The 27,224-nt window shown below is 37.5% G+C and overlaps 1 protein-coding gene across 2 annotated transcripts; it reads left to right on the top strand.

The window, feature by feature from the left end:
* The first annotated feature begins 2,327 nt into the window (after window positions 1-2,327).
* On the top strand, window positions 2,328-25,452 carry KDM1B (lysine demethylase 1B). 2 transcript variants are annotated; one of them, XM_005420970.2, is made up of 20 exons: window positions 2,328-2,426; window positions 3,272-3,396; window positions 5,219-5,308; window positions 6,093-6,204; window positions 6,897-7,013; window positions 8,002-8,040; window positions 9,159-9,363; window positions 10,455-10,639; window positions 11,618-11,794; window positions 12,687-12,761; window positions 13,335-13,472; window positions 14,934-15,105; window positions 15,931-16,058; window positions 17,492-17,623; window positions 18,012-18,086; window positions 18,956-19,072; window positions 19,925-20,050; window positions 21,527-21,649; window positions 23,581-23,733; window positions 24,292-25,452. In XM_005420970.2, exons 1-20 carry the CDS (start codon window positions 2,337-2,339, stop codon window positions 24,373-24,375), a joined length of 2,463 nt encoding a protein of 820 aa, XP_005421027.1. In that variant the 5' UTR covers window positions 2,328-2,336; the 3' UTR covers window positions 24,376-25,452. The 2 variants fall into 2 exon arrangements, with proteins under 2 accessions (XP_005421027.1, XP_030912835.1); XM_031056975.1 differs by lacking the exon at window positions 17,492-17,623.
* The last annotated feature ends 1,772 nt before the right edge of the window (window positions 25,453-27,224 follow it).

Raw genomic sequence — 27,224 nt, 5'->3', positions numbered from 1 at the left:
GCCCGGGGCGGGCGCTGTCAGCTGGGCGCCGCCGCTCGACTCGTGCTGAGTTTTAGAGGTGCACTCGCCGTGTTAATCAGGTCGCTCTCGCTTCCTCCCCGTCTCTGACAGTGTGTGTCTGTGTGTTTTCTTTTCTTAATTTTTTTTTCTCTTCCCCAATGACAAACTGGCTGCCAACTGTGCGGGTAAACCCCACAAAGCTTTCCGATATAGGCCACGCATTACAGACGGATGAAACGTTATTGAATGTGACATTCACACATTATGCATCCCTCTCCTTTTAAAGGGCTTATTTTCTCAGCCAGTAAGATGTCTATAGGACAGGATGCAAAGTCATGTAAAGCTTCGTAGAGTAAGCCATGTTTGTTTGTTCTGTAAAAATTTGTGGTTTTTTGGGAGGGTGTTTTTTGGTTTGTCAGGGGAAGTGAGCACAAAGTATCATACACCTGGTCTTTTTCTCCCTTTCTCCCCACCTCCCTCTTACCCCTATTGAAGGGGTAATAGCAAAAATATGCCTGCAATTCTGTACAACTGACCTCTGCCTTTCAAAACGGGCAGCCTCTCTGAATCTGAAATATTTTTACCAAACTTCCTAGTGATTGACACTTTCTCTACTCCCCACATACATAATGCAAAATTCACATGTTCTTTTACCTTCTTGGATAAAAGGGCCCCACAGCAGCAGCAGACTGTGATCACCTGATGGTCACCAAAATGAGTCACCTGGTGCCTTGCTCGGCACTCCTTGCTCGGTTGGAAGCCTCTGACTGTAAGGACCATGGCCTGTCAGAATGATTATTTACCATCAGAAGACTAGGGGACACAGAGAAATACTCTTGTGCCACTGATACATAAAGAAAGCTCTAGAGGGGAAAAGCCACCATTTTCTGGGTGCAGTTTAGGGAAATCTCATGTAAATGAAAGTGGTTGGTTTTTTTTGCTCTCCAACCTCATCCACCCCCGTACAGTGGTAAGTTACAGTGAAGTGATGATAATTTTTTTTTTGTCAGAGATCAACAGAGATTGACTTAGTAACTTTTTTCCTACCTGTGGCTAGTTGTAATTGGAGGCTATACATACAAGAAACAAAGTTTAATTTTGTATTGGGTTGTTTGAACGAATTTTTCTCATGTGTGGATATCCTCATGTGATTTGTCTTCCTCTCAGAAATAATTTCTCCTATCTTGAAAGGCGAATGAAGCACCAGTTTACTTGACTTGAATCAGCTTAATATAAAATTTTTTAAAAATTCCCACTCTCCTCCTGTTACCTTGACTTTTAATGGAATTTCTGAACAAAGATACTGCTGCCTTGTCCATCACTGACAGGTTGAATAAGGAAGTTGCATCCTGAAACAGGGAGAATTGAGAAGCCTCATATATATATATATATATATTAAAAAACCCTCCCAAAAACATAATTACAAACTGATCCCTATTACAACAAAATAACATTCATGATGCAGTGCTGTAGTACAAGGGGTTAATTTCCACTTCTTTTCTGTATGTTGTAGAGCACTCTTTAGATTTACTTCTTCCTCTAGGCTGTCTTTGTGCTTTACTCCCTGTGAAAAGAATGCCTTTGATTTTAAATACGCTTTCATATTTCTGTATCATACTTTCTCACACTCTGTGGTTTGCAGTTTGTGTGGTTAACTGTGGTCCATTCTGTGCTCCTACCAATGCAGTCAAAGACAGCTACAGAGCGCTCTCATGCCATAAATATTTTATTTTGTCCTGTAGAATACTTAACAACAAACTTTGTAATATTCCAATCACACATGCAATATAATGGCAGTCCAGACTTCAAATTCTGATCTCTTTTCATAGGAGGCTGTGCAAGTCTTGGAACTGGTTGCTCATCTGGTATTAAACGTCTCTTCAGTACTCTGTTTGGAAAAGTGCTTTACAGTGCAAATCTCTTGCTGCCAATAAATCAGTAGTTAGCAGCATGAGTGTTACTCTGAGTGGTATTTGAATGCTTGCATCAGCATTGAGCTGCTGTCTGTTCACTTTGTCAACTCAAATTCCAGTCCAGATCTTCACGTAATGCAAATCAGATTATTGAAATCCAGGATATGCTGATCTGGAACAGCCTGTCAAGAGGTACTCAGGGATCTAATCTTAACGACGAATTTAGTTTAAAATAGTAGTATTGTTCCTTTCCCCTAATGCCTCATTCCCATTTTCCTCTCGATTTAACAGTCAAGCTGAACAGATTCTTACCTAGGTAACTCTGTGAAAAGTAGTATTGTGAGTGGCTGTGATTAGCTCTGCAAAGTCAAGCAATTTAAATTAATTAACTATTGACTACCTTTTTTCAGGTCTAACAATACAATGTCAACGGGAAGGGTACGAACGAAAAAAAAGGCATGTTCTTCAGATCAGTCTCCAGACAGCCTTCCCGTGAGGAGTTCTGGAAGACAGGTATTTATAATAATTTAAAAATACATGACTTTGTACTTTGCTTTTTTTTATTTTCTGTTGACATTTGTAAAAAAAGTGGGTAAGTAAGGTCTTGGACTACTTATCCAGAGAGAAGGAGAATGAGTTAGTTCTGTGAATAGGCAGGTCATTTTGCAAACAATATTCAGACAATATAAATACTCTATATAACCTGTAAGTACTTAATGTGTTAAAAATACAATCACAGATTTCTGTACAGTCAGACAAAGCTGTCTGCCCATCCAGAGAGCTAAAACAACATAATACACAGTACCTTTGGAGCCCAGAAGAGACATTTGGTATACAGTTTTGTATCCAAAAAAATGCCTGTATCCAAAAAAGCCTACCCTAATATTTTATTTGAGGCACAGATAGGATTGCCACTTGTAATTAATACCGGTAAGTATTTTAAAAGAGGAGATTTTCTGAAGGAGAAATAAAATGAATGCATGAGGCTTGACTCATTAACACATGATGGAGCTTAAAATACTATTTAAACTGTAAGCTTTGCTTATAATTTCTTCAGTGCCATCAATTAGACCATGGCAAGAAATTTTTAGATATAAATGATATTTCCAGTCTTACTGTGGGCTTGGAGGGGTTTTTTGGTGGGTTTTTTGTTTGTTTGGTTTTTTTTTCAGTGGAAAAATCTGACCTAATTTGACAGCTGTTTCATGCTGCAGCTAGTTCACAATGGCTGCAAAGATTTTCATTAGGATTGTTTTAACCACGGGATGCCACTCACAAGCTGCAAAACCGTCTGAATGCTGCTTTGTAGAAGATGCATTTGTGTCATTTATGGTCAGATTCCAGCTATTCTTTATTAGGTGAAGAAGAAAGCAGCTGAAGCAGCAGATGATGATGATGAAGCATCAGAGAAGAAATATAGAAAGTGTGAAAAAGCTGGATGCACCGCAACATGTCCCGTTTGCTTTGCCAGTGCAGCAGAAAGGTTTGTTACTTTTTATTTGCATTTTTCATAGACTTTCTAAACCTGCAGCTGAAGTTTAGGTTTCTAACTATATTCTGAAAAATTCCTTCATACCTAAATGTAGAGGGAGAATTGAAAGATAGTGCTAATAGGAGTCTTAAGGTGCCAGGAAAATGTCACAAGTTATTCCTGTTGTCCATAACTTTCTCCTGTGCAAGTTGCTAATTCAGATACAGACTATCTTTGGGATATACTTATTTATGTTATTAATGGTGTCCTCTGGAACACGTCTTGCTTCTGTGAAAGTGAGAGCATATTAATGTAATCTGAGAAAGCTGAACTTGCTTTCAAGATGGAAAATGAAACCATCATTTACTGTAGAAAGTCTTTAGCACTCCTTCACTGGAATGCTTTGCAGTCTGAGATGAGGTTCTAGCCTTGAAATTTTAGGTCATAGGAGAGATAGTCATACTTACCTGAACTCTTTGTTCTTTCTGCACTTTCACAAGTGCTTTTGCATTCTGACTTGGCGGTTTTGAAAGCATAATACTGGCAAGGTATACTTATAATAGGCAACATGTTAGACATCATTATGAAGCAGGCACACTGTAGTTATGTAGCACTCCTCCCACCCTGATAATTGAGACAAACTTTCCTTCTTTATAGCACTGAAAAATAAATAAAACTAACTATGTGTTTCATTTAGTTATATCCATGGATTGTTCTTTGGTGGCAGGAAGTCAATGTATTCTGGATGTTGTCATAGAGAAGCCAAGTGTTTTGGCAGTTCCCTGAGAGACTTGTCTGGGAAGTGAGCACCTGTGAGATCAGCATTGGTGATATTACAGTTTTTATTTAGGAAACAATACATACTGCTTACTCATCTTCTTGAATTGTTATTTTAATATTTTGATTTTCATCTTTCCCACCCCTCCCCCCAAGTACATACTTCCAACTTTATCTGTTTGAGATGAGCTCATTTCATGGCTGCTTGAGTCGATAGCTTAGGTCACTGCTTTTTACTTTGTGCATTTATCTTGAATAATTTCAGTGAGTTTAATGAGAGTATTCCAACTGGAGAACAATTGGTTTATCTGATGAATGTAATCTTTGTAATGGATATTTCTTTTTGAGACTGGTAAAGAACAAATGCTGAGAATGCATAACTGCTTCCTTAGGGTTTTGTCTCACTGGGTTAAAATCACAAGTTGTACATGACAAAAAATAGGGAACATCTGTTTTGTGTTCATCTGATTTGCCTTTATAGTTTTGTCAGTTGTTCTAGGGACAGAACATTGTAATGACTTATGAATCAATTGATCACATGTACAAGAAAAATGCTAATTTAAATGATCCCTTCCAACTCTGCACTAATATTGGAAGAAAATACAACAAAGTAAAGGAACTCTAAGTTCTTGTGGAGAGGAGCTTTGTCATCTTACACATTTCCAAAACGCTTAGTGTGTCACAGCACATATTCACTGTTTCATGTTCAGGAAATGCTTGCTTATAGGGTACTAAGGACAGGCTCAGTTGACCATTGTTAGAGGGAGGCTGCTAAAGCCAGACCAACTATAAAACTGCACATTGTGTACTCTTTGCCTCCCTTGCATCTGGTGTTGCTTAGTTTGGAAACTGGAAATGTTTGAGACAATTGGAATGACCTTATTGTTGTTCGTATGGCTGTAGTGCCATGTGTAACTCAGCCTTCATGAACGTAACATAAAGCCCTGGCTTGTTCTCTGAATATTGTGTTCCTCTTCTAGAATGTGCTACTGTCAATAGAAAGATTTCTTTTTCCTAAATGTACTATAAAACTATTTCTATGTCTCCTGCATTACAGATGTGCAAAAAATGGGTACACGTCTAGATGGTACCATCTGTCCTGTGGGGAACACTTCTGCAATGAATGTTTTGACCACTATTACCGAAGGTAGATTGACCAATTAAGGTTGTGTTCTTTCAGAGCTTATTAAAGTTTGGCAGCTGTTGAAACATCATGTACATAAACATAATGCAAAGATTGTTCCTCTGTGCTTGCTTTGGTTAGAGTGAGGCTTAGACATTGACAATAAAACTGTAGGTGTTGTATGGACTAATCAACTTCAACAGGGCAGCGTGAACAAAACTGGTTAGTTTAGGCAGGTTGGTTTGTGTATTTGCAGTTATTCTGAAGCTTTTGTCTTTTTTAAAAACAATGTCAGAGGATTTTAAATTATGAGAACAATTATGACTAAATGTGTTTTCCTTTATAAGTTCACTTTACACTGTGCATTCGGGAGACCTTGTCTCTCTAAAGCAGTACAATAAAAAGCAATTAGAAATTGGTTTAACTGTTGCAGTTCAGTGACCATGAAGACTCTTGTCGGGCTGACAGAGTGTTTTCAGCTCCAAGCTCCTTCCCATTTTAGTGGGAGTTACATCCAGCTCTGCCCAGGTTTTTGTGTGCTTATGTGCTCAGCAGTACCCATCACGCAGTCCAGGCCTTCGATACCAGGAATTGCACTCATAAGCAACTGGAAATAATGGTCAGGATGCAATTTGTTGCTGTCGTAAGAACCATGATTCTCTCCTTTCAACAGCAGAAATAGAGTGCTCTCTACATACTTCTTTCTCTGTCCTTATATAAAATGTTTACTTTTAGAGTAACTGCTATTGCTTGAAGCTAACTAAATATTCAATTTTCTGACTGCTTGCTGTTTTCTCTTTCTTCTTAGCCATAAAGATGGTTATGAGAAATACACTGCCTGGAAAAGGATTTGGACAAGCAATGGTAAAAGCGAGCCCAGTCCAAAAGCCTTTATGGCTGATCAGCAGCTTCCTTACTGGGTAAGGTGAAAGGTGATTTATTTAATAGGAATGTGATGTTCTGATGTGTTTCTGATATTTTGCTGTTCAAGCAGCAGGTCAGCTGAGTTTTTGTGGGTTTTTTTCTCTAGTATTAGAGGATTGTGAAAAAGCTCAAGATAAAAAATCTCATCAGCTCCTCCACTGTTGGAGACTTCCTCCACACCCCACAAAGACCAATCTTCTGTTACTTTTCAGTGAAGCAGCAGCTGTGATTTTCAGGAAGAATAAGATTGGCAGGAAAAGTACGAGTGTGAAAGACATTGAAATCAGATTTTGTATTTCCCTGGTAAAAAGAGTGGAAGAAAGATGGGAATGGAAGGAAGTTTGGTAGTAGTGGTATTTGTTTGAGGTTTTTTTTGTTTTTTCTTTAAGTGATGAAGAATATATTTTTGAAGTAACGCTTGCAAAGTCTACTGAAGACCATAGTAATGGGGAATTGAATTAATTTTGGCCTTGGGTTCTGTGCAGAAATTCAGTTTTGCAGAAACGGGTACAAGATTTCTGTAGATCAAACACTACTATGACCTGATGATTACACAAGAACATATCTAACAATTATATTTTACAACTTTCCCATGTCTGGCTTCTTTCTGATTGGTTATTTAAGTTGCATTAATGTTATCTCTAATCACAAGCAACAAGTAAAAACATGTTTGTTTTTTGACTTGTAGGTGCAGTGCACAAAACCAGAATGTGGTAAATGGCGTCAGCTGACAAAGGAAATCCAGCTGACACCACAAATAGCAAAAACCTACAGATGTGGTATGAAACTGAACAATTCCACCAAGGTACCATGCAACAGTTTTGCTCATATTGAAACTTAACAAGTTGGGATTTCTTGTTTGCAGAAATTAATTTCTTCTTGCTTGCTGCTCAGTATCTCTAATGTCAAAATGAAAGTCTGATGGCCTGAAGAGCTACACAGTGCCAGGCTTACATGCTGCTTGGAATTTTTGTTTTCTGTCAAGAAGTGTCAAGAAAGAAGTATCTGAAATATCTTTGTCTGCACAGTCAATTGTAAAGTCCTTCAGCTAGGGGATTATTATCAGGATGTAAAAATAGAAATACACCAAATTTCCCATTTCAGTTTTGTGTGGCCTTTTTTCATAATTGAGGAAAGCATTTGAAAAGCTCAATGCGCTTTTCCTAATTGCTATCAAGTCTGTCATGAAGCTTTACATAAGAAGTTTCAGCTTTGGCATGAAGATAACTCCTCAAATTTGAAAGAGTCCTTAAAGTGCCATAGAATCTGTATGGCACTTATAACGTGAAAAAACATAACGTGAAAATAGTGACCATATGAAAACATGAAGGGTCAACATTTAATTTTGAAACTCTACGATAAAGATACTCTTAAAATAAATAAGAAACTCTCTTTTATAGTCTAGACTAGAAGAGTTGCTCTGTAAAAATGTGGGCTATTTCCAGAATTTTTCTATAAAATTCTGTTGTATTTTTCTGAATTTGTTTCAGTGTTCTATCCCATTTTATGGAATAGGATGTATATTTTAATGTCTGATCAGTAGAAACTTACTTAACAAATGAGAAACATTTTTTAGAGTGCTTTTGCTTTATGGTGTGCTGTGTTTTTAACCTACACATTTCTCTACCTCTTTTTTTTTAACATTCATGTATACTACAGAAGGTTAACACTAAGCACTTTTAAATGTTAGGGTTTTTTTAATTTAGAGAATTATGCCATAGAAAATTATTTTGCTATATACTTAAGTTTTTCCATACAACTTAAGAATAGCTCTCATAGCCTTTTTCTTTCAGACTGAGGGCTCAGACCAATGTTCCATGCCTGAGGACTTGGTGAGTAGTGGCTGTCCCTCCTCATTTGTCCTAAAATATGAAAGCAATCTTAAAGCATGGCATATTTATTTCCTTTTTTATTTTGCTTTTTTGACCAATTATGTCAGTATTTATGCATTTTGCTCAGGAAATTGAGAAACACTATTTGCAACAGAGCCTAGGGCCTTTTGTTTTCTCATATTTTTCCTCTTTTCCCTTACCATACTAAGTAGCTTTCAAGTGGTTTGTGGTGTCCTTTAGTCATGGCCTGTGCCTCAAAGTTTACTCCTAATTCTCATTTTTGATCAGGCAAAATAGTATTCAGTTGCCAGCTTTCAAGTAAAATTTCCCATCCTAAAATTTTCTCATCTTTCAGGTGGTTTCTATCTTTAGTCAAGCTAGTCTCACTTTTTTGAAGACTGCAAGAGAGCACCTAAGCATGTGTTCTGTCCTCTCCCTTGCAATACAAAATGTACATACAAGACGTATGTTGGTGTTTCAAAGGGTTTGTGGTCATGTGACGCTGCATTTCTGATTTCATACAAACTTTTGTTCAATAAGCCATGTTCACAAGTGTACCTGAGGTACTTCTATGTGTTCTACAGGGTACTTCTACAGGGAACACATTCAAGCTTATTGTTGACTCTTGTAGAAGCTTTGTGGCTTTGTTTCCCTAATGCATGTCTGACTTCTAAATTAAGGGTGAATCATTAGTGCTTCTTAGGGTTCTAGGAGGTCTTTGATGGGGATAGCAGAATCTAAATTAAATTAATCAGTTAGTGTGGACTTAGTTCTAAGTTCAGATTTCTGGATGCATAAGTGACTGTAAATGTTTTATAAAGGGCCTGATAAGGCATAGATGTGTTGTTATGGGATGTCTCATTTTTTTGCTTTCCACATGGTGTGGAGTTTATGAAGTTTCAGCTCCATATCTGAGATCAGTACTACAGGTTTTCTGTGTCAGGCTGAGGATGGGGAAAGAGGGAGAGAAAATGTCTTTATGACTTGCAATTCTGACATTCTAGTGCTTTTTGGTCTCATTTTTGGAGGGAGGGGGGAAATTGGTTAATTTTCCAACGTTTTTGAAGTACTGACATGTTCTCTTCTCCCCACTTTCCTTCACTTCTCCGCTTGGCCAGAGAGTGGCTGAAGTTTCAGACCATTGGTGGTACTCCATGCTCATACTCCCTCCTTTGCTGAAAGACAGTGTGGCAGCTCCCTTTCTAGCTGCATATTATCCAGACTGCGTGGGCATGAGTCCATCCTGTACCAGCACTAATCGGTCACCTGGTGAATCCAACCTTGTGAAGTTAGAGCACCTAAAGAGCGTGCCTAATGTGACTGGTAAGGGCCATCTGCAGGGCTCTGTTGCTTAAATAGGTGTGAATACATTTTGTCCGATAACTGAGTTTATTAGGCACATTAATTCCTCTGACTCAGCACACTGGTTCTGTTCTCAGCACTAAAACACAGTCTCTCTGTGACTGTCTCTGTCGTTTGATGCCATTTGCTTGTTTGTAAGATAAAGGTAATACATTTCTTACAGCTTTTCTTCAGGGAGCAAGCACAGACTGCAGAGGCTTCCTGTGTGCCACTGCCATTTGTGTACAGAAACAAGAAATTACCATGTGGGTACTTTAAGACTGTTTGCATTCTTAAGGAAATGAAGATTTGTCAAAAAACCCTAGGATTCTGCTAATTTTTATATCATGGATCTTTGAGGCTTTGAAGAAAAGAAATGGATTTCTTAAGGCATTCAGATTCTGTTTAGGTTTCTTTTTTTTGCTAGTGACAGCCTGGGAGTGCAGATTGGCAGAACAGGCCAAGGATAGAGAAAGGTAATTCAGGATTGTCATACTGATCTCAGAGAGAGTGCTTTGAGGAAATTTCAGCTTATGTGTTGTCTTAGCAGGCTTTTTTCTCCTTAGGTACTGAAAATAAATCTGTTCATATGTTCAACAGATGTTATATCTGCTTAACAGAAAACTTCATTACAAAGAGCTTCCAATACCAAACATGGAAGATGAATAATTATTACTCCCTCTGGGCAGTATTGGGTGTTGAAGAAGAAAGGAGTTCAGAGTACTGCTTGAGTCTGTACAGTGATGCTAGTCCTCACACTTGAATTTAGATCCTACTCCTTGTTGGGCTCCTCATGGCATTGGAGTGCCATGAAAAGTGACTGTTTCTTTGACAAAAATTCAGCTCTGATAGGTCCAAGGCGTACCTGTGAGGCAGCAGGACAATAATTAATGCACAGCCTAGAGGGCAGGAGGGAGGAGAGCCATGTAAATGAAGTCATTATGGAGGCTCCTAGAGGCTGGAAAGCTTCCTTACTTGTTATCTGTGTGAGGTCAGTGGATTGTTTTAGAGGGAGAAGGACATGATGAAGATATGATGGAGTATGACTAATTCCTGGTGTGTTCTTTATGCAGTTGCAGGCATGAACAAGTATTTCCAGCCTTTTTACCAGCCCAATGAATGTGGGAAAGCACTCTGTGTGAGGCCAGATGTCATGGAACTGGATGAGCTCTATGAGTTCCCAGAATATTCACGAGACCCTACCATGTACCTGGCATTGAGAAACTTGATTTTGGCTTTGTGGTACACAAACTGCAAGGTAAGAGATGATGATAATTAATTTGTTTGTTTAAAAATAATAGCAGCTTTTCTGGTATGGGGACTCCTTGGATGTCTCCTTATGCACCCATATTTGGGTTGAATTTTCATGGGAGAAAAATTGCTCCCATGTTTTTGAAAGTCCATTCTAAGATTGGCTGGGTTTTGCGGACTTGTTGGGGTTGAGTTTTTCTTTCCCCTTTTCCCCTTCCTTTTCCCCTTTTCCTTTTTCCCCCTTTTCCCCCTTTCCCCCTTTTCCCCTTTTCCTATCCCTTCCCTGCACAGGAGCTTCTTCTGCAATAAAAATCAAAAGTTTTAAAATTATTATCACTCTACAGTGCTTGCCCAGCTATTAACTTTTTAAAGGGATGCTTGAACACGTCTAAACAGTGTTTTGTGGTGTTTTATTATTTAAATTTTTTTTAACCTGATTGTTGGACAGGGAAGTGATTGTCTTTTTGTTTAGGCTAAGCCTATGGCACTGCCTTCAGTAGAACTCCTGAAGTTTCACATACCAATGCTTTCTGATATGGATGTCTGCATTTATGTGAAAGGTTTTGGATATTAATCTCCTTTTCCTTCAGAATATTTTGGAATGGATTTTACTGGAATGCCATTGTGAACATTGCCACCATGTAGATTCATTTTGTAAATGGGAATCTGCATCAATACCTGTACTAATGGAACACTAATGCTTCCTGTACTAATGGAACACACCATGGAGTTATCAAAAGTCTCTTGTAGACTCATTTGGTTCTATTCCATGCTAATCTTACTTAATAAATTGTTACCATACTGTGTAAAGCTCTCTAACAAGAAATTTCCACAAAAATTCTTTGGTGGAAATTCTAAAATGATCTCAGAAGCCTGAGGCGTGATTTTTTTACCATTTGGTTTACAGTTTAAATATGATGTAAATGTATGAATAAATGGACTATTCAAAAATCAACAATTTCTATTCTTCATTTCTCCTTTGCAGGAGGCTCTCACCCCTCAAAAATGTATCCATCATATAATTGTTCGGGGGCTTGTGCGGATCCGCTGTGTTCAGGAAATGGAGAGGATCCTGTATTTTATGACAAGGAAAGGGTTAATTAATACAGGGATTTTGTCAGTCAATTCTGACCAGTACCTTCTTCCTAAGGAATACCACAATGTAAGTTGCTGTGATAATCTCTATGTTATTAGTGCTATAAAACTACATGGTGCATGCAATAATTTTTTTGGTTCTGGATTTTTGGCTCATTTACATAAATGGATGGGATGATAGGTAAAATTACATCTAAAACCTAATATATGGAAAGTTTTGAACATTGTTCTCTTATGCCTTCAATGGGTACAGAAACTACATCAATGAGACTCCTTCCAAAAAAGATTTTTTTTCCCACTAAAATCTATGGAGTTCATTCCCATGGGTTTGTGTTTTCAATGTGCTGTTCAAATGGATGGGAACTGTGTGAAAAATATACAGATTCTGTGGCTCCTATAATACACCTCTGCTTCCATAGGCGAGGAAACTGCTATTCCATGTTGGTTTGCAAGAACTGTGATTAAGAGGGAAGATGTTTATGACTAGAAAGTTGTTAGTACCCAAAGCTTATTAAATTACTGTATTCTGTAAAAGGGTATCTCCTAGAAATTGTAAGTCATGTTTGGAAAGTGTATTTGTAGATGTTTTTCATTTATAAAATAGTTTTTACTGGTCAACCAATCTATGATTGAAATCTTTACAAGATGAGTATGTTTCTTGTCTGATAATTCAATTAGATTCCTACTCTTGTAACTTCTTGTTCTTCAGCTCTTTCTGTTAAAAAAACCTGAGGCATCTTCTTTTGAAGTCCTTAAAAACTTTAACTATTTTCAAAGCTACCGCTGATCTTTTTTCTATATTAAATGCACTGCCATCTTTAAAAGTTATCACAGATTACTTTAGATGACAAGAGAGCCTAGACTTCTACAAACATTTTTACCTTTAGCAAATGAGAGTGAAATTACAATTTCTATTTTATTTCTAACTGTTTTTATTTAAATACTTTAATATTTTTTAGAAATCTGTCATTATTGTTGGGGCTGGTGCAGCAGGATTAGCAGCAGCCCGACAACTGCACAACTTTGGAATTAAGGTAAGAAGCTTTAGAGTACATTACTTAAAGAAATCAGACTTGCTCTCATTGAAGAGTGTTGTTCATCAGAAAGAAAAAGCCTACATTCTTGTTACAAACATGTATGTACAGGGCACCCTAATTAATCTGGGGTTTTACTGAGTAAACCTGCTGTTTAAAACCAGCATTTATTTGTATCTAAAATTAAACAGTATGCAGCATATATTTTGTACAGACACTGCACACAGATCATTGTGTTCAATAGCCTGTAGCATGCCTTAAACTCCAATTTTGGGATTTCCAGAATAAATCTCCAGCTTTTTTAAAAAGAAGGCTTATTTTTGTTCAGCTTGTTTCTAAAGTAAAAGTTATTTTATATGTGTATATCCCAAAGTGTAACCTTTCTAAGATGATTTAAATGCATAAATTAACTACAAATAATCCAGAAATGAAAAAAAGTGTTAAGATTGCTAATATTGCTGGATTGGCTCGGGGTTTTTTTTTTGTGTTTTGCTTTCTCCTTTGCTCTGGAGTTGAACGGATATGTTTAATAGAATTAAATCTTGCAATTTACTAAGCTGCACTTTGCCACAGGTCATTGTTTTAGAAGCTAAAGACAGAATTGGTGGCCGAGTGTGGGATGACAAGACATTCACAGGAGTCACTGTTGGAAGAGGTGCACAAATCGTCAATGGATGTGTCAACAACCCAATGGCACTAATGTGTGAGCAAGTGGGTTCCTGCAGTGGTCATGATTATCACTAGTGAAAAACTTGTTAAAGCCAGCCTCAGATGGCTGGGTAAGGGTGGGAGTCCTTTTCTTGTGACATGATTAAAATCCTGTTCTGCATTGTAAGTAAACCCCACATTGCTAATATATCTTTGATAACAGTTGGGAACGGAGAAGGGCTCTAGAATGGTTTCGAGGACATTATGTAAAGAAAAGCAAGGTGGCTCCAGCTTCAGAACCAGAGGAAACCACTTTTTTCCTCTTTTCTACAGGTAGTAACATAAAAAGTCCCCAGCAGCTTTCCTTAGGGCTGGGAAAGGCTTTACTGTGGGAGGCTACTGCTTTTGTGATGGATTTGCCTTTGCTGCCTCTCGATATTTCTAGTAAAATTCTGCTCTAGTTAAGATCAACATGTCTAACAATTAAATTGCTACTGATGCAAACATGCTGCAGTTCAATTTCTTTAAAAATTCTTATTACTTGCTAGTTTGGTTTTGGTTTTTTGGAGGTAGGAATCTGAATTTCTCCATGTGGAATCTGAGTATGGGTTTTCCTCAGAGACACGTGCAAATCCAGCCCTGCCATTTTACTTGTTAATGCCCTGTAGTGCCATGAAGAAATTCTGTTTTTTTAAAAGAATCATGTTTTATTTATGAAATGGGGAACAGTGACTTCTGGATACACTTTAGAAACTCATCCCTTTGTGGTCATTTAATGTAATTTTTCATTGAAAGTTCAGCTGTATCTCAAGATATGCAGTGGTGACCAACAGCCTAGAGAAGGTTATGCGAAAAACACTGGAGCATGTCCTAAGTAAAAAGCCCCTAGGAAGAAATTAGCACTGTATTTGTGCTATTTTGTCTGGATTGACTCTGTACACTTCAAAACCATCTTTATTTCAATTTAGCTCTGTTGTGTTTTCAATGCAGGTTGGACAAACAAAGCAAGGTTTAATTCCAAATAATTTCTTTCTTTGCTTGGTGGTTAATAACATTGGTGGTTAACTGGCAAGCAGTATCTTGTCAATTCCTGAATTCAGGGAACTGTTTGGGCCTCAGACACCAGAAAGTCGTAGAAAGTAACTGATTTTAATTGTGACTTAGAAAATAAATTGAGGTAGAAATAAAGGAGACTGGTTCATCATGTTTGATTACCAGACTAAATTTCTGTACTGCAACTTTCCCTTGCCTGACAGGACAGTTCCAGAGAAAGTTTCTTTGAATCCCCAGTAAAGGAAAGGATGGAAAAGTGGGAAAAAACCAATTTGTGGACAATTAACAGATAGAAGGATTGTTGATATTCCAGTTTGAAGAGAGCAAGAGTTACTCTGACTAAAGTTGTTGATGTTTTTTAAATGGTATAACTTAAATGTGAGGCACACACCTTAGGTTAAGTAACTTTGAGTGGGCTGGGTGCTGTAGTTTTCCATACTTAAAAAAGCAATAAAATGTCTTTTTCTTAAGCTTGGCATTAAAATGCACAAACTAGGGGAGAAATGTGACTTGATCCAGGAAGGTGGAAGGATAACAGATCCCACTATTGATAAACGTATGGACTTTCATTTCAATGCCATCCTAGATGTCGTCTCTGAGTGGAGAAAAGATAAAACCCAACATCAAGATGTTCCTCTTGGTGGTAAGTGAGACATGTATTGTAAACGTGAGACATGTATTGAAGATGTTGGCTGTGTTCATAAAGTTCTATATTAAATTGGCTGTTACATCAGATGATTTTATAAGTTTGTGGCTGTCCATCTGACCTTAAATCCAATAGGTATTTCTGATATTGTATCTTGTTTTCATGAGGTAGCTTTTTCAGTATAACTAGTTTCACTAGCAGTTCCAAAGACTTGCTTCTGGCTGAAGCAGGCTATGCTAGACTTAGCTCTTATATTTTTTGACTAATCTGCCTAAAAAAGAGCCTGATCAAAGCCTTCTGCTGGCAAGAATAGTCCCATCTCCATTGGTAACACCTCCCACCACACTCACAGCTTGCAAACTCAACAGCAAAAAATAAACTTGTTCAGAAATGTCTGCCTCCAAATCTCTTCAGCATGGATTCTGTGAGACAGAATTAGTAACTCCTATGTTCTTCAGTGAACCCTAGATCAAATTTCTCAGTTCTTTGATACTGTAAAAATTAATCAGGATTTATTTGCAAAGATCCTCCATTATCTTAAAGTGTATTTTACCTGAAATCTTCAACTCTACATTCATGATTGCTAAACAATTCATTTCTCTCCTGTCTCACTCAGAAACCTGTGAGTAAAGAACAAAGTTATACTCTATCAGTGAAAAGATCTTGTGGTTTTGCTTTTTTTTTTTCTATGAGAAGAAAAGCATCTTGGTACAATTTGCTATAAGCATGAAAATCTTGTGATCCAGGGAACAGCATGTTGAAATGCAGTAGCACTTCTGACAAATTGTCATATATTCTTATTTTAAATGTGTTCTTTCACAGAAAAAATACAAGAGATCTATAAAGCCTTTATTCAGGAGTCTGGTATCCAGTTCAGTGAGCTGGAAGAAAAAGTACTGCAGTTCCATCTCAGTAATTTGGAATATGCCTGCGGCAGCAATCTCTCTCAGGTGAGTTTTGACAGCTGTGTTCTGAAGGGACTGAGCTTCACAGGAGACAGAGTCAGAAGTAACATTGAGAAATCACCTGATGCATTCTATGGCCCTAGAGGAAGAATCAGCTATCCTGACTATTCCTACGCGCATAACCTGTTGTTTGAAAGCACTGAGACACTGACTGCAGCACTGCCTTATTTAATCTGATGGGAGCTCCTGATGTGCTTCCAGTGAGATGCTCTTTAAGTATAAGTTGAGAGTAGATGGTTAGAAGGGAGCTGGGCATTTTGCTGAGATGCTGGGTGATAGGATTCACAGGACAGTTACTCCTCCTCAGATGCTGGGTGTGACTTCTGCTTCTCAGCTCTGTTCAGAAACGGAGGTATTTCTCTACCCTGCTATGTATCTTGAGAATAAAGGCATTTGACTCCTGAAATGTTCCAACCTGCTGGTGGTGAGCCCCAGTTCACCACTCCTAGGTACTCTCTTGGCTGCCCTCCTGACTTCAGTTTCAGCCAAGCAGCTCCAGGAAATACAAAAGTATCATGTTGTTGGCAGTGCATTGTTTACTCGGTCCTGTTGCTACATTTAAAGACATTTAGTGTCAATTGTACTACAGCAGTGGGACAGCTGACTGGTATGTGTAGATGCACAAATCTGAACTGAGAAGCACACAAGAACATAACAAAAATCTGCAAGACAATGCTATACCAGAGCAATCACTGGAAAATATTTTGATAGGTCAAATTTTCATATTCCATGAGTGCCCAGGGGAATTAAGAAAGATGCAAAAATCTACTTTACCTTAAATTTAAAAATCAAAATATGATTGATTTTATGCATCTGCAATTATAGGAATTGGCATCTGAATAGTAGTTTGAGAATTGTTTCAGATTTTTCACTGCCAAATGGCAATTGCTTAGTGCAATAACTGTTTTATTAACTATAAGGTTGCAGGGGTTGGAGGACAAAGTCAATGAAAGGTATCATGGAACAACCTCCAAAATGACAGAATAATTCCATCAAGTTGGGTTTTTTGGTGTCTTATTTTCCTCTTTATGTTGGGAAATAAGCTATTTCTATTTTTATATGAAGTCCTAAGGCTGTAAAATTTGATTACTTTGCTAGATACAGTCAACTGAAATAAATACACTGCAATTCCCTCGGATTTTTGTACTATTTTCCCTGTTTTCTCTGCTAAGCAGAACCATAAATTCCCTGCTAGTGACCAACCCATGTTATGACTTTTCTTAATCCAGCAATTCATATGTTATAGCATTAGGTAAATAAGCATTTTGATTTTGTCAGCATTGCCATGAATTCTGGTGATAAACTTTTTTTTTTCCCAGTTGCAAAGGGGCTAGGGTGGTTTCTTCTAAAGTGTGGAACTTCTCATAGTACCCATGTCCCCTCACCAGTAGAAACAGCCAGTTATGTTCTGTCCACAGGTATCTGCACGCTCATGGGACCACAATGAATTTTTTGCCCAGTTTGCTGGAGATCACACTCTCCTAACAGTGGGATATTCAACTGTGATCGATAAGTTGGCAGAAGGGCTGGACATCCGGCTGAATTTCCCAGTGAGTCTGGAAAACATTGATGCAGTGCCTGTCTTGGATTGCTTTGAAACACCCAGTCATGTATTTATATTCTTTGGGACCAGGCAAATCTGTGCCTATGACTGTTTCAATTTGTCTTTAAAAAGAACCAAGAGGACAATTTCAACATTTCTGAAATTCTCTCTGAGGACTTTCAGTACCTAAATATTATTATATGATCTTACATGTTAGAATCATGATGATTTTTCTTTTTCATCTTCATGAAGGCTATTTTTTGTCTTTCAGAATTTCTCTGGAAATTAGTGTTATTCACTTTCTAGATTGCTGACAAGTGCTATTTTAGCTATTCTTGCTAGAATTTGCATTGCATATGTACATTTCGTCATACACTCAATGTGTCTTTCAATAGGTTCAGAGTATTGACTATTCTGGTGAAGAAGTGCAGATCACTACTGCAGATGGAACAGTGTGGACAACACAAAAGGTACCAAGTATACTTCAAAACTAAGAATTTTAGAGAACACACAGTACATGTCTGGTTTTTTCTTTCTCTCAGAATACTATTTAGTCCATTTTCTCCCCATTCAAAGATAAATACTCATGTATTTTAGTGGCCTTTATTAGGGTATCCTAGAGCCTAATTTTTGGTGAGCATGTTTGAGATTTCAGTATGAGTTGACTTGAAAAACTAAGGACTATAAAGGGTAGTACTAAAAATGTGAAGCAAATAGATTTTTATCTGGTCTTTGAAGTGACATTTATGTTATTTAGTTCCATTCCCTGCTCAGCTTTACCCCCCTTAGCATGTGTATCATGTTAAAATTTCCAAGATTTGACAACCCCTATTTCTCAATCTCTCTTATTCCTTGTATCCCCACCTTCTTCATGCTGAGTAATTCAGCTTTCAGTAATTTTTAAAATGAGACTTGATAAAGATTGGATTGACATCAACAGTGTTACTGAGTGTATTTTAAAGAGAAGGAATCTCTAAAGGAATTCAAACCAAACCAAATCACTGACTTTCTATCTCTCATTTCACACAGACAGTTTAGTTAATCTGAGAGCCATTGACATAATTTACTGAAGTATTGGTAGCATGGTTAGCCACTGTGATACAAGCAGTTCACCAGACTACGACTTAAAATTAGTGAACTGTGGGTTCTGTTCTCACCTGAATGTAAGGCATGTGTTTCCCATTAATGGGAACTAAAACCAGACACTAATCTAGAAATGTCTGGCTCATTATTATGCTGCATCCTACTAGCATAATCCAAGATAGTTAGGAGGATGTTGTGATGCTTAAGTACTGTATTCAGGTCTCGGTACTGTTGTGATTGTAGCTATTTCTTTCAGGTATTGGTGACTGTACCCCTGGCCCTTCTTCAGAAAAATGCCATTCAGTTTAATCCTCCACTGTCAGAAAAAAAAATTAAAGCCATTAATAGTTTGGGAGCGGGAGTCATTGAGAAAGTAAGTGATTTTGTATTATCTTCAATTTTCTTTTCATAGAAACATTGGTTGTTCTGTCCCTGCTGCTTTTGCAGTGTATTTATCAGGGTTTATGATGCATAAACATACATTTATATTTTACTTGTATACAGTAGCCCAGGAGAGCAAAATATTATCGGTCATCACATGTATTTCTGCTTCTTAGATTTCACACCTTAATGGCAGTTTTAAAGAAACTGTTTGCAGCAGAATTTCATGGCGTAAATATTTTGTTATTAATTTAGATTCATGGTGGTCCTGGATCTTTCAGAATTCCAATAATGTGTTTATTTCAGGTCATTTTAACCTAGTAAATTCATAAAGTATTTGCGAAGAATATTGCAAGTTGTGTGTTGGACCAGTGTAAAATCTCCTACCCTTTCCCAATACAAAAACACAGCCTCTCCTGAAAAGCTCCCCAGTAAGATGTGTGCTTAGAACAAAACAGTAACAAAGTAATGCTAGAAACAGGATTATGACAATGTTGAAATTTAAAGACAAGATTAAGATACTCCAAATACAGGATGCCGCTCATTTAAGTTATACATTAGGTTTAAAAAAAATCAGCCGAATTACTTGAGCATTTCACACAATTACTTCCATTGTGGATTTGATATTCTGTGCATTTGCAATTTATGACATCAGCATTTTTTTTTCTTTGCCTGTCCCCCTTGGAGGACAGGTTCATTTGTTCTCTGTTGAGACCCATTCATAGGAAGAGCTGTGTCTAAATGAGTGGAAACAGGAAAATGCGTTAGAAAAACATATACCATATCCTCTTATGAATTTTGTGGTATGAAATGCTTAAATTCCATTTTTTTCATATCTTTCTAGATCGCCTTGCAGTTTCCATATAGATTTTGGGACAGTAAAATTCAAGGAGCTGATTTTTTTGGTCATGTTCCACCTAATTCCAGCCAACGTGGGCTCTTTAGTGTCTTCTATGACATGGATCCAGAGGTATGATATATGCCAACAGTGTTTTCTCTTGGCCCTTCATAAATTCAGTTTGAAATCTAGGTGTAATAATTACTAAACAACAAAATTTTTCTTCTTTCCCCCCCCTCCCATCTGCAGCTATTAAAAGTAGTGGAAGAAGCAGTGTTATTTATCTAGATAAAGCTCATCAATATTTTGTTGTAATAAATGGGAATGTTTTCCATTGTTCAGATACAGACTAATATACAAGCAAGTACATTCTCAATCTCTACTGAAGACAAGTCTGTAATACTTTACTATAAACCTGCTAATGTGGGAAAAAGGCTACTAGTCACTTCCAGTTTAGGACTCTGTCTCCTTATTAAATCAGCTAAAAATTCAGTTTAAATGATCATGCTGACTTACTAATGCTTACTACTGGCTTGCAGTAGTCTGAATAACTATTTGGAATAGCAGAAGAAAAGATAAACACCAAGTTCTGCGTGAAACTGAGATCTGTAGGGTCAGTTTCATACTCATGAATTTCAAAGCAAATTGAAACCACTGCATTGACATCACGTTTCTCTTCCCTGCCAGTTCCAAGCAGATACATTACACATTTACGTTGTACCTCTTCATACTTTTACAACAGCTGCTGCTTACTGCTTGCCAGCAATTAAAAGGCCATTTTGTAACCTGATGTCTTACTCCAAAAGGAGACCATCCTGTGACGTTTGTGCTCTGTTACTGCCTGATTTGTGCCCATATACAACTTTGCTTAAATGACTTCTCTCCAGTACTCTTAAGCTCATGCTACAAGAGGTTCAGTGTGCTGGTGCTGTCCAGACACCCTACATATAATGCTTAATTTTCTTGATAGCTATTCTCTACTAATTATCAAAGTCAGTAACAGAAGAATTATTCCCTCTCATGAGGAAGAGAGGCAGAGTGCTTTAAAGGCACTCAGAACCTGTGTGCTCTTCCCTGCTCACCAATTCACCTCTAAAATTTCTGCATGGTAGCAGATGTCATCAGGTGGAAGGAAATACCAGTAGACATGACCTTTCATTTCTTGGTCCAAAAGCTGCTGGTCAGAACGTAGTATTGGTCTAATAAAAAGCACATCTAACTAGTATTTAAATAGACTCTCTCTGTCACCACATTATGGAAATGGAGTACAGCTGAGGTGAAAGTTTGGCACAAAACTGAAGCTTAAGAGGGTCACAAAGAATAACACTATCAGTGTAATTCTTTTGGGGTACAGCCTTTAAGTAGGCAGATAGGAAGTTTTCAGTGAATTCAACAAGTAGTAAAAGAGGCTGACTGTAACAGATCTGTGAACAAGACATCAGAAGATGTAGTAATTTGAGCATAATTACTGTAGAATATGCATCCTTTGTTCCAAGGAGTCAAACCCACTTTTCTCTAGAGCAACAGTTGCTTTGCAGCTGGAAATATCTTTGCAATACCAATTAAAAGAGACTGTTTATGAAATACTTAATAAGCTCTTGTTTTTAGGGCAAAGAAAGCATTTTAATGTCAGTGGTCACCGGAGATGCTGTGACAACCATTAAGAATTTAGATGATCAACAAGTACTGCAACAGTGTATGACTGTACTCCGAGAGCTGTTTAAGGAGCAGGTAAGAGAAGTGAGCCTCTTCCATTAAGACATGAATTAACTTGTCACCAGAATAAAAGCTTTCAAATGTAGTCCTTCATGATGTATAGTCAGACCTTTGACATTTAAAACAATTATTTTCTTGTCAGTTTCAAGGAATAGGTTTTGAGACATACTAAAAATCACAATTTTTGGTCTTTTGTGTGAAAAATGTATATTGAAATACCTTAGATCTCTCTGAAGGACAGCAGTATATAACTGAAAAATAGAAATGAACTACCATCCTTTAAAATGCTTTTAAAAAGCAAAATTGATTAAAAGTAGTACTTCAGGCAGGTAACACAAAACATACTTCTTACTTAGTTGTCACTTTTTTTCTGGTCATCACCACTTCTAATATATAGTAAGATCTTTAAGCTAGATGAATTTGATTGATTTCTGCCTTCTGCCATGCCAAGGCAACTGAAATTACAACACCCCCAAACCAATCCAATCCATTTCTCTTCTACTAACTAACAACCCGTTATCAGCTGTCTTGGGATGGAGGTATGGGCAAAATGATCTAGCAAGGGCCCTACATCCTGCATGTAAAAAAACCCTAGATAAAAGTTTCTACCTTTTTTTCTTCCCCCAGGTCATCATTAGGATGAAAACTAATCGGAAAATCAGGAAAATTTAGGGCAAACAAAACACTATCACTTAGCAATGTTATTTGCATTCCACTCTAGAGACAATAATGCCTCAATTGATTTACTTCAAACAGTTAGATCCCCAGGAATGATTGTGTTCAGGGGTGATCTCTCAAGTTTTACTGATGGTTCAAATGTTGGGATTAATTATCTTGGAAGAACTTCAGTATCTGAAAGTTCAACTATTCCTAGAAACATGGGCTAGGTAATGGCTTTATTGTTACAAGAACCACATGCAGTGGAAGTTCACATACCTGTATCTTGATCTCATGAAAATGCAGCAAATGGGTCTTTGGTTTCAGTGCCACTCTGGTCCAGAAGAGTGAATTTCATGGCTGTCCCCATGCTTTACAGCAGTGGTGAATTTCAGTCACCTGAGGACGATGCAGTGGGATTTTTCAAAGACAAAATAGCTTCAGGGGTGTACCAGAGCTACTTCTGGGACGTCCATACAACTTGTCATATTTGGCTGCTCCTTGTTTTCATCATTTGAGCTTGAGTTTCTCATGTGCTGCCTGAATGGAATTTATCTGTGGATAGCAGACCTTGTGCAAGAGGCAAGCAGAGCTGGCTTTGTTTACTTGTCCTGAGCTCCTCCAGAGTAAGACACAGCTGTAGTTGACTAAGCCTTCATACAAGTGTTACTCAGGCTCTTTTTGGTAGAAATCTGTGGAATTTGCATGCTGCAGTTGGACAAAGAATACACAGTATTACTTGTCATGGCTCAGCCAGACGCTGACTTCCTGGTTTTTGTTTTCTCCCTGAACCTAGTTTTCAAGACAGCTCATTTTCTGATCTTGGATAAATTATCTTATTGATCCATTGGAATAAAATTATCTCCAAAATGAAAATTGAATTTTGAGATTTAACAAGCTAGATGTAACAAGCATTATGCCTAACCAAGACAAAAATTGCTTACATTATACATATGTACATGCTGAATATCAGTATTGCATTTGTTTACAAGAGTATGTGTATATTAAGGGGATTTTTTTTTCTCGTGTACTTATAGGTGTATTACAACATGCAGATCTGTTGCATTCAGAATAGTGCAGCTGTGGTGTTTCAGGCATCAGGCGAGTCTAGCAAACAAAATTATTTTGTTACTGTAATAAAAAAAAAAAGGAATTTAATTCTGGAATGTGATCTAATCTGTATCTTAATAATACTAAATACTCCAAAGATGACTAGAAACTGTTTGAGAAAAAGCTGTGCAATTCTGAGGTTTTCTTTGCAGTGCTTAACTTCTGTTTTGGTTATGTAGGAGGTTCCTGAGCCAGTGAAGTTTTTTGTGACTCGATGGAGCAATGACCCTTGGCTGCAGATGGCGTACAGCTTTGTGAAAACCGGGGGCAGCGGTGAAGCTTATGACATGATAGCTGAAGACATACAAGGAAAAGTTTTTTTTGCTGGTGAGGTAAGTATCTTTGCTACCATTGATTAAAGTTACTGGGAGCAGTTTCTTATGGAAGATCATCTCTTGTTACCCAACACCATTAATGTAGAGGTAGTATATAAATATTGTTATATAAATATGCTAGTAATTCTTGACACAGAATTCTCTCTATTCGTATCATTACTGAGCATGGGAAGTCTGCCAAATATTCCAGGTCAGAAGTAAAATGAAATTTTAGTCAAATTGTCTGTTACTCCACTTGTGGGTAACATAACAAATGCACTATGGTGGTGTAGGATGCATTCTGTACTGGGGCAGAACTTAACCTGCCCCACTAAAGTGCAGATAGTAGAACACGCTGCTGCTTTTGTAGCTGACTCCTTGCAAGTTTTGAAGTTGCTAAAAATCTTGAGTGTTTCCTTTAATGCTCTTTCTAATGAGTTTTCCATGGCTTTTAAAAATGTAGGTATATGCTTAAGGAAAACAAAAGTGATCTTATAAACTAAAATTTTGTACTATCACTTTTAGAAACAATTGACTTTTTTCTTTCTTTGTTTTTTTTTGTTTTTTTTGATACAGGCCACAAATAGGCACTTTCCTCAGACCGTTACAGGAGCTTACTTGAGTGGGGTTCGAGAAGCCAGCAAAATAGCAGCATTTTAAGTACTGAAATGTTGTGTTTTTAGACATATTTTTAATTGATTTCTGTGGGTAAAACTATCTTCAAGTTTCCTATTGCTGCCTTTTTCCTACGTGGTACTTGAATAGTATATGGTACCTGAAGATAAAAGTCTTCATCTTCCTTTTCCTCTTTCTCCCCCACCCCATTTTTAGGCCCTGATGATACATATTGCTGGGGGCTTTTTTCCAGCTAAGGTATTACTAGCAGGAGTGACATTGGAATCGTCAGCCACAGCTTAACTAAGAGAACTTTTGTTAAGAGTCCTCTTCTGTATGGCTCAAGTCATGCTATTGTGAACCTTCATTTCAGAAGGTCAGATTAAAACAAGACTAAGTTAACATACAGCATTAAAAATGCTGGCAGTTAGTGATGATATGGGAATTTTCCACTAACTGTGCTTCTCAGGTTGATTATGCTCATAGGAGTTCAAACTGGCTTCCAAAAGCCTGAATAGCCTAGAAAAAAATCTAGGATTAATGTAGGAAGGAACTCAACTATCACTTTTCCCACTTGCAATCAGTAACCTTTTCTATAATATTTTTTCATATTCTTAGCATCCACTAAGCGGGCTTTGGGATATGAAGTTTGTTCCTTTAAATAAGAAAGCTGGAACAGTTTACTGTGCAATCATAGAAAGGTTATTGTAGCTGATCAAAACTTGAAAAATTAACTTCTAGCTTACTTTAGAAAACTTTGAATAAGTAGCAGAGATATTTCTGTGTCGGGATCTCTAGCTGGTCAGAGTGACCCCGAGAAAAGTTCGAAAGTCTCTTTTCCCAGCCCGGCGCTTGAAGGAGTCAGGGCTCTTCATTTCTCGGTCTCAAGGTTGTTTATTTTATCTTATCTATAAAAAATTTTCTCCTGCCCTGCTGAGGTCAGCTCAGCAAGACAGTTCCAGGCACTCTCCGCCCACCCCAAGGCTGCGTCGTCTTTTGTACTACAAATTACGTATATCATATTTACTTTTCCCTTCCAATACCTATCACCCATGCTAGACAGTGCACCTCTATTCTAAACCAATCCCCAAGTGCCAACATCACAGCAGAAGATGGAGGCCAAGAAGAAGAAGGAGAAAGGCTGGACACACCCAGTTCCCTCCATCTTGCCTCCTGAACCCCCATACCAAAAAACCCAACATCTTCTTTTCCAGCCCGTGATAATTTCACTATTATTCTACCTAAACTGTTGTGGCTTGCTGATCTTCATATAAGGTTGGTAATTTGCTCCATGGGTCATAATCAAAACCACAGGTGTCTTGGGCTCTGTGACAGGGTCTCTGAGACCCCTAGCAGGACCCTGGTGTCCTGGACAGCCAGAGGTGAGTCCTGGGTCCTGACATTTCTGAGAAATTCTTGTTACAATAATAGGCTAAGAGTTTAGATTTGCTCATTGCTTCTGTAGAAACAGGACAGTTTAAAAATACCATATTGCTGTAATTATTTTGAAAAGAAACTTCCAGATTCATTTGGGCTGAATAGAGGAAGTATCTGCTGATTTGACTGTACAGTGAGGGGTGCAGGACTGTAAGTTCCTAATAGCTCATTGAAGTTTTATATTAAAAAATAAGTGAAGATGAATGAGGAAAAATATTAACATTCTTATGAAGGGCTGAAACAAGGTGGCTTGCACTTTGACTTGAAGTTTATTTTTTTTTCTTTTACTATGAAAGTATTATTAAAAACAACTTGAGAGAGTAATTCAGTAACAGCTAGACATCTATCTAGTAGCTTTTTCATGGGACAGAGAGGAAAATATTTTTCAACAGAAATAACAGAGATGTAACTGGGATACCTATTGTAATACTGTTCCACTATATTGGTATTAATGAAAAAAAATTAAAATCCACTTTTAGATCTCTTCCCCCACACTTTCTCTGTAACTTGGCTGCCTAAATGTCATGATTTCTGAAATGAACATAAGCGCTTACTCTATCCTGCCCCATTCTCATGCATTTTCTCTTTTATTAGTCCTTTCATCTAAGAATGATACAGTGCTTATTTCCTTAAAGCTCATCCTTGGAAATAAACAACAGGCAACCTTAAGAAAAATCACAGGATGTTAAAGGGTTGGAATGGACCTTAGCAATCATCTAGTCCCAATGCCCCCTGCCATAGGCAGGGACACCTCACACTAGACCAGGTTGCTCAAGGCCTTGTTCAGCCTGGCTTTGAACACCAGCAGGGTCCTACTGAATAAATGCAATTCTTCTTTTCAGATATGTAGTATGCTGTTTTTAGAGTAGGTATGATATTGTTAAAACCCTTTATTTAATCTCTAATTTACAAGGTGAAGATGTTTATATAACTAGATGTTTTTCAGACATATATTCTGTTCTGCTTCTTAAAGCTGAGTTATATGGACTAATAGGAAGAGTGTAACTGTTCATAATTTTCCTCTACATAAATACTTGTATGTACAGTTTTAAAGTATTTCCAATTATTGAATTGCAATTTGAAGGCTGCAAGAAGCAAGACAAAGCCTTCTGATGATAAAAAACAATCAGGACATGAAATTTTGCTTTTGGCAGTCTTTTGCACTTTGTTAATTTCATATATTACAGGCCAACTTATGGCATAACTAGCAAAGATTGAGAGCTATGTATGTTTGTTTGAGTTCCAAGTTTCTTTCCCACTTTATCATGTATGACAAATTATTAGGAGAGGAGCTTCTGGTGGTGGGAATAAAAGCTAATTACTACAAGCCCAAAACCTTATATTCAATGGCTGCTTTAGCTAACCATGCTTAAAAACTTCAGTCAGCTTATTAACAGATACAAACATGTCACATTTCAGGTAGGAATGGTCTGGAAAGTTTAGCTCAGCATCCATTT

The sequence above is a fragment of the Geospiza fortis genome, unplaced genomic scaffold (assembly GCF_000277835.1).
Source record: "Geospiza fortis unplaced genomic scaffold, GeoFor_1.0 scaffold104, whole genome shotgun sequence".
Classification (NCBI taxonomy): Eukaryota; Metazoa; Chordata; class Aves; order Passeriformes; family Thraupidae; genus Geospiza; species Geospiza fortis.
The sequence above is the reverse complement of the archived record's forward strand: the minus strand, read 5'-3'. Positions and strand labels throughout refer to the sequence as shown.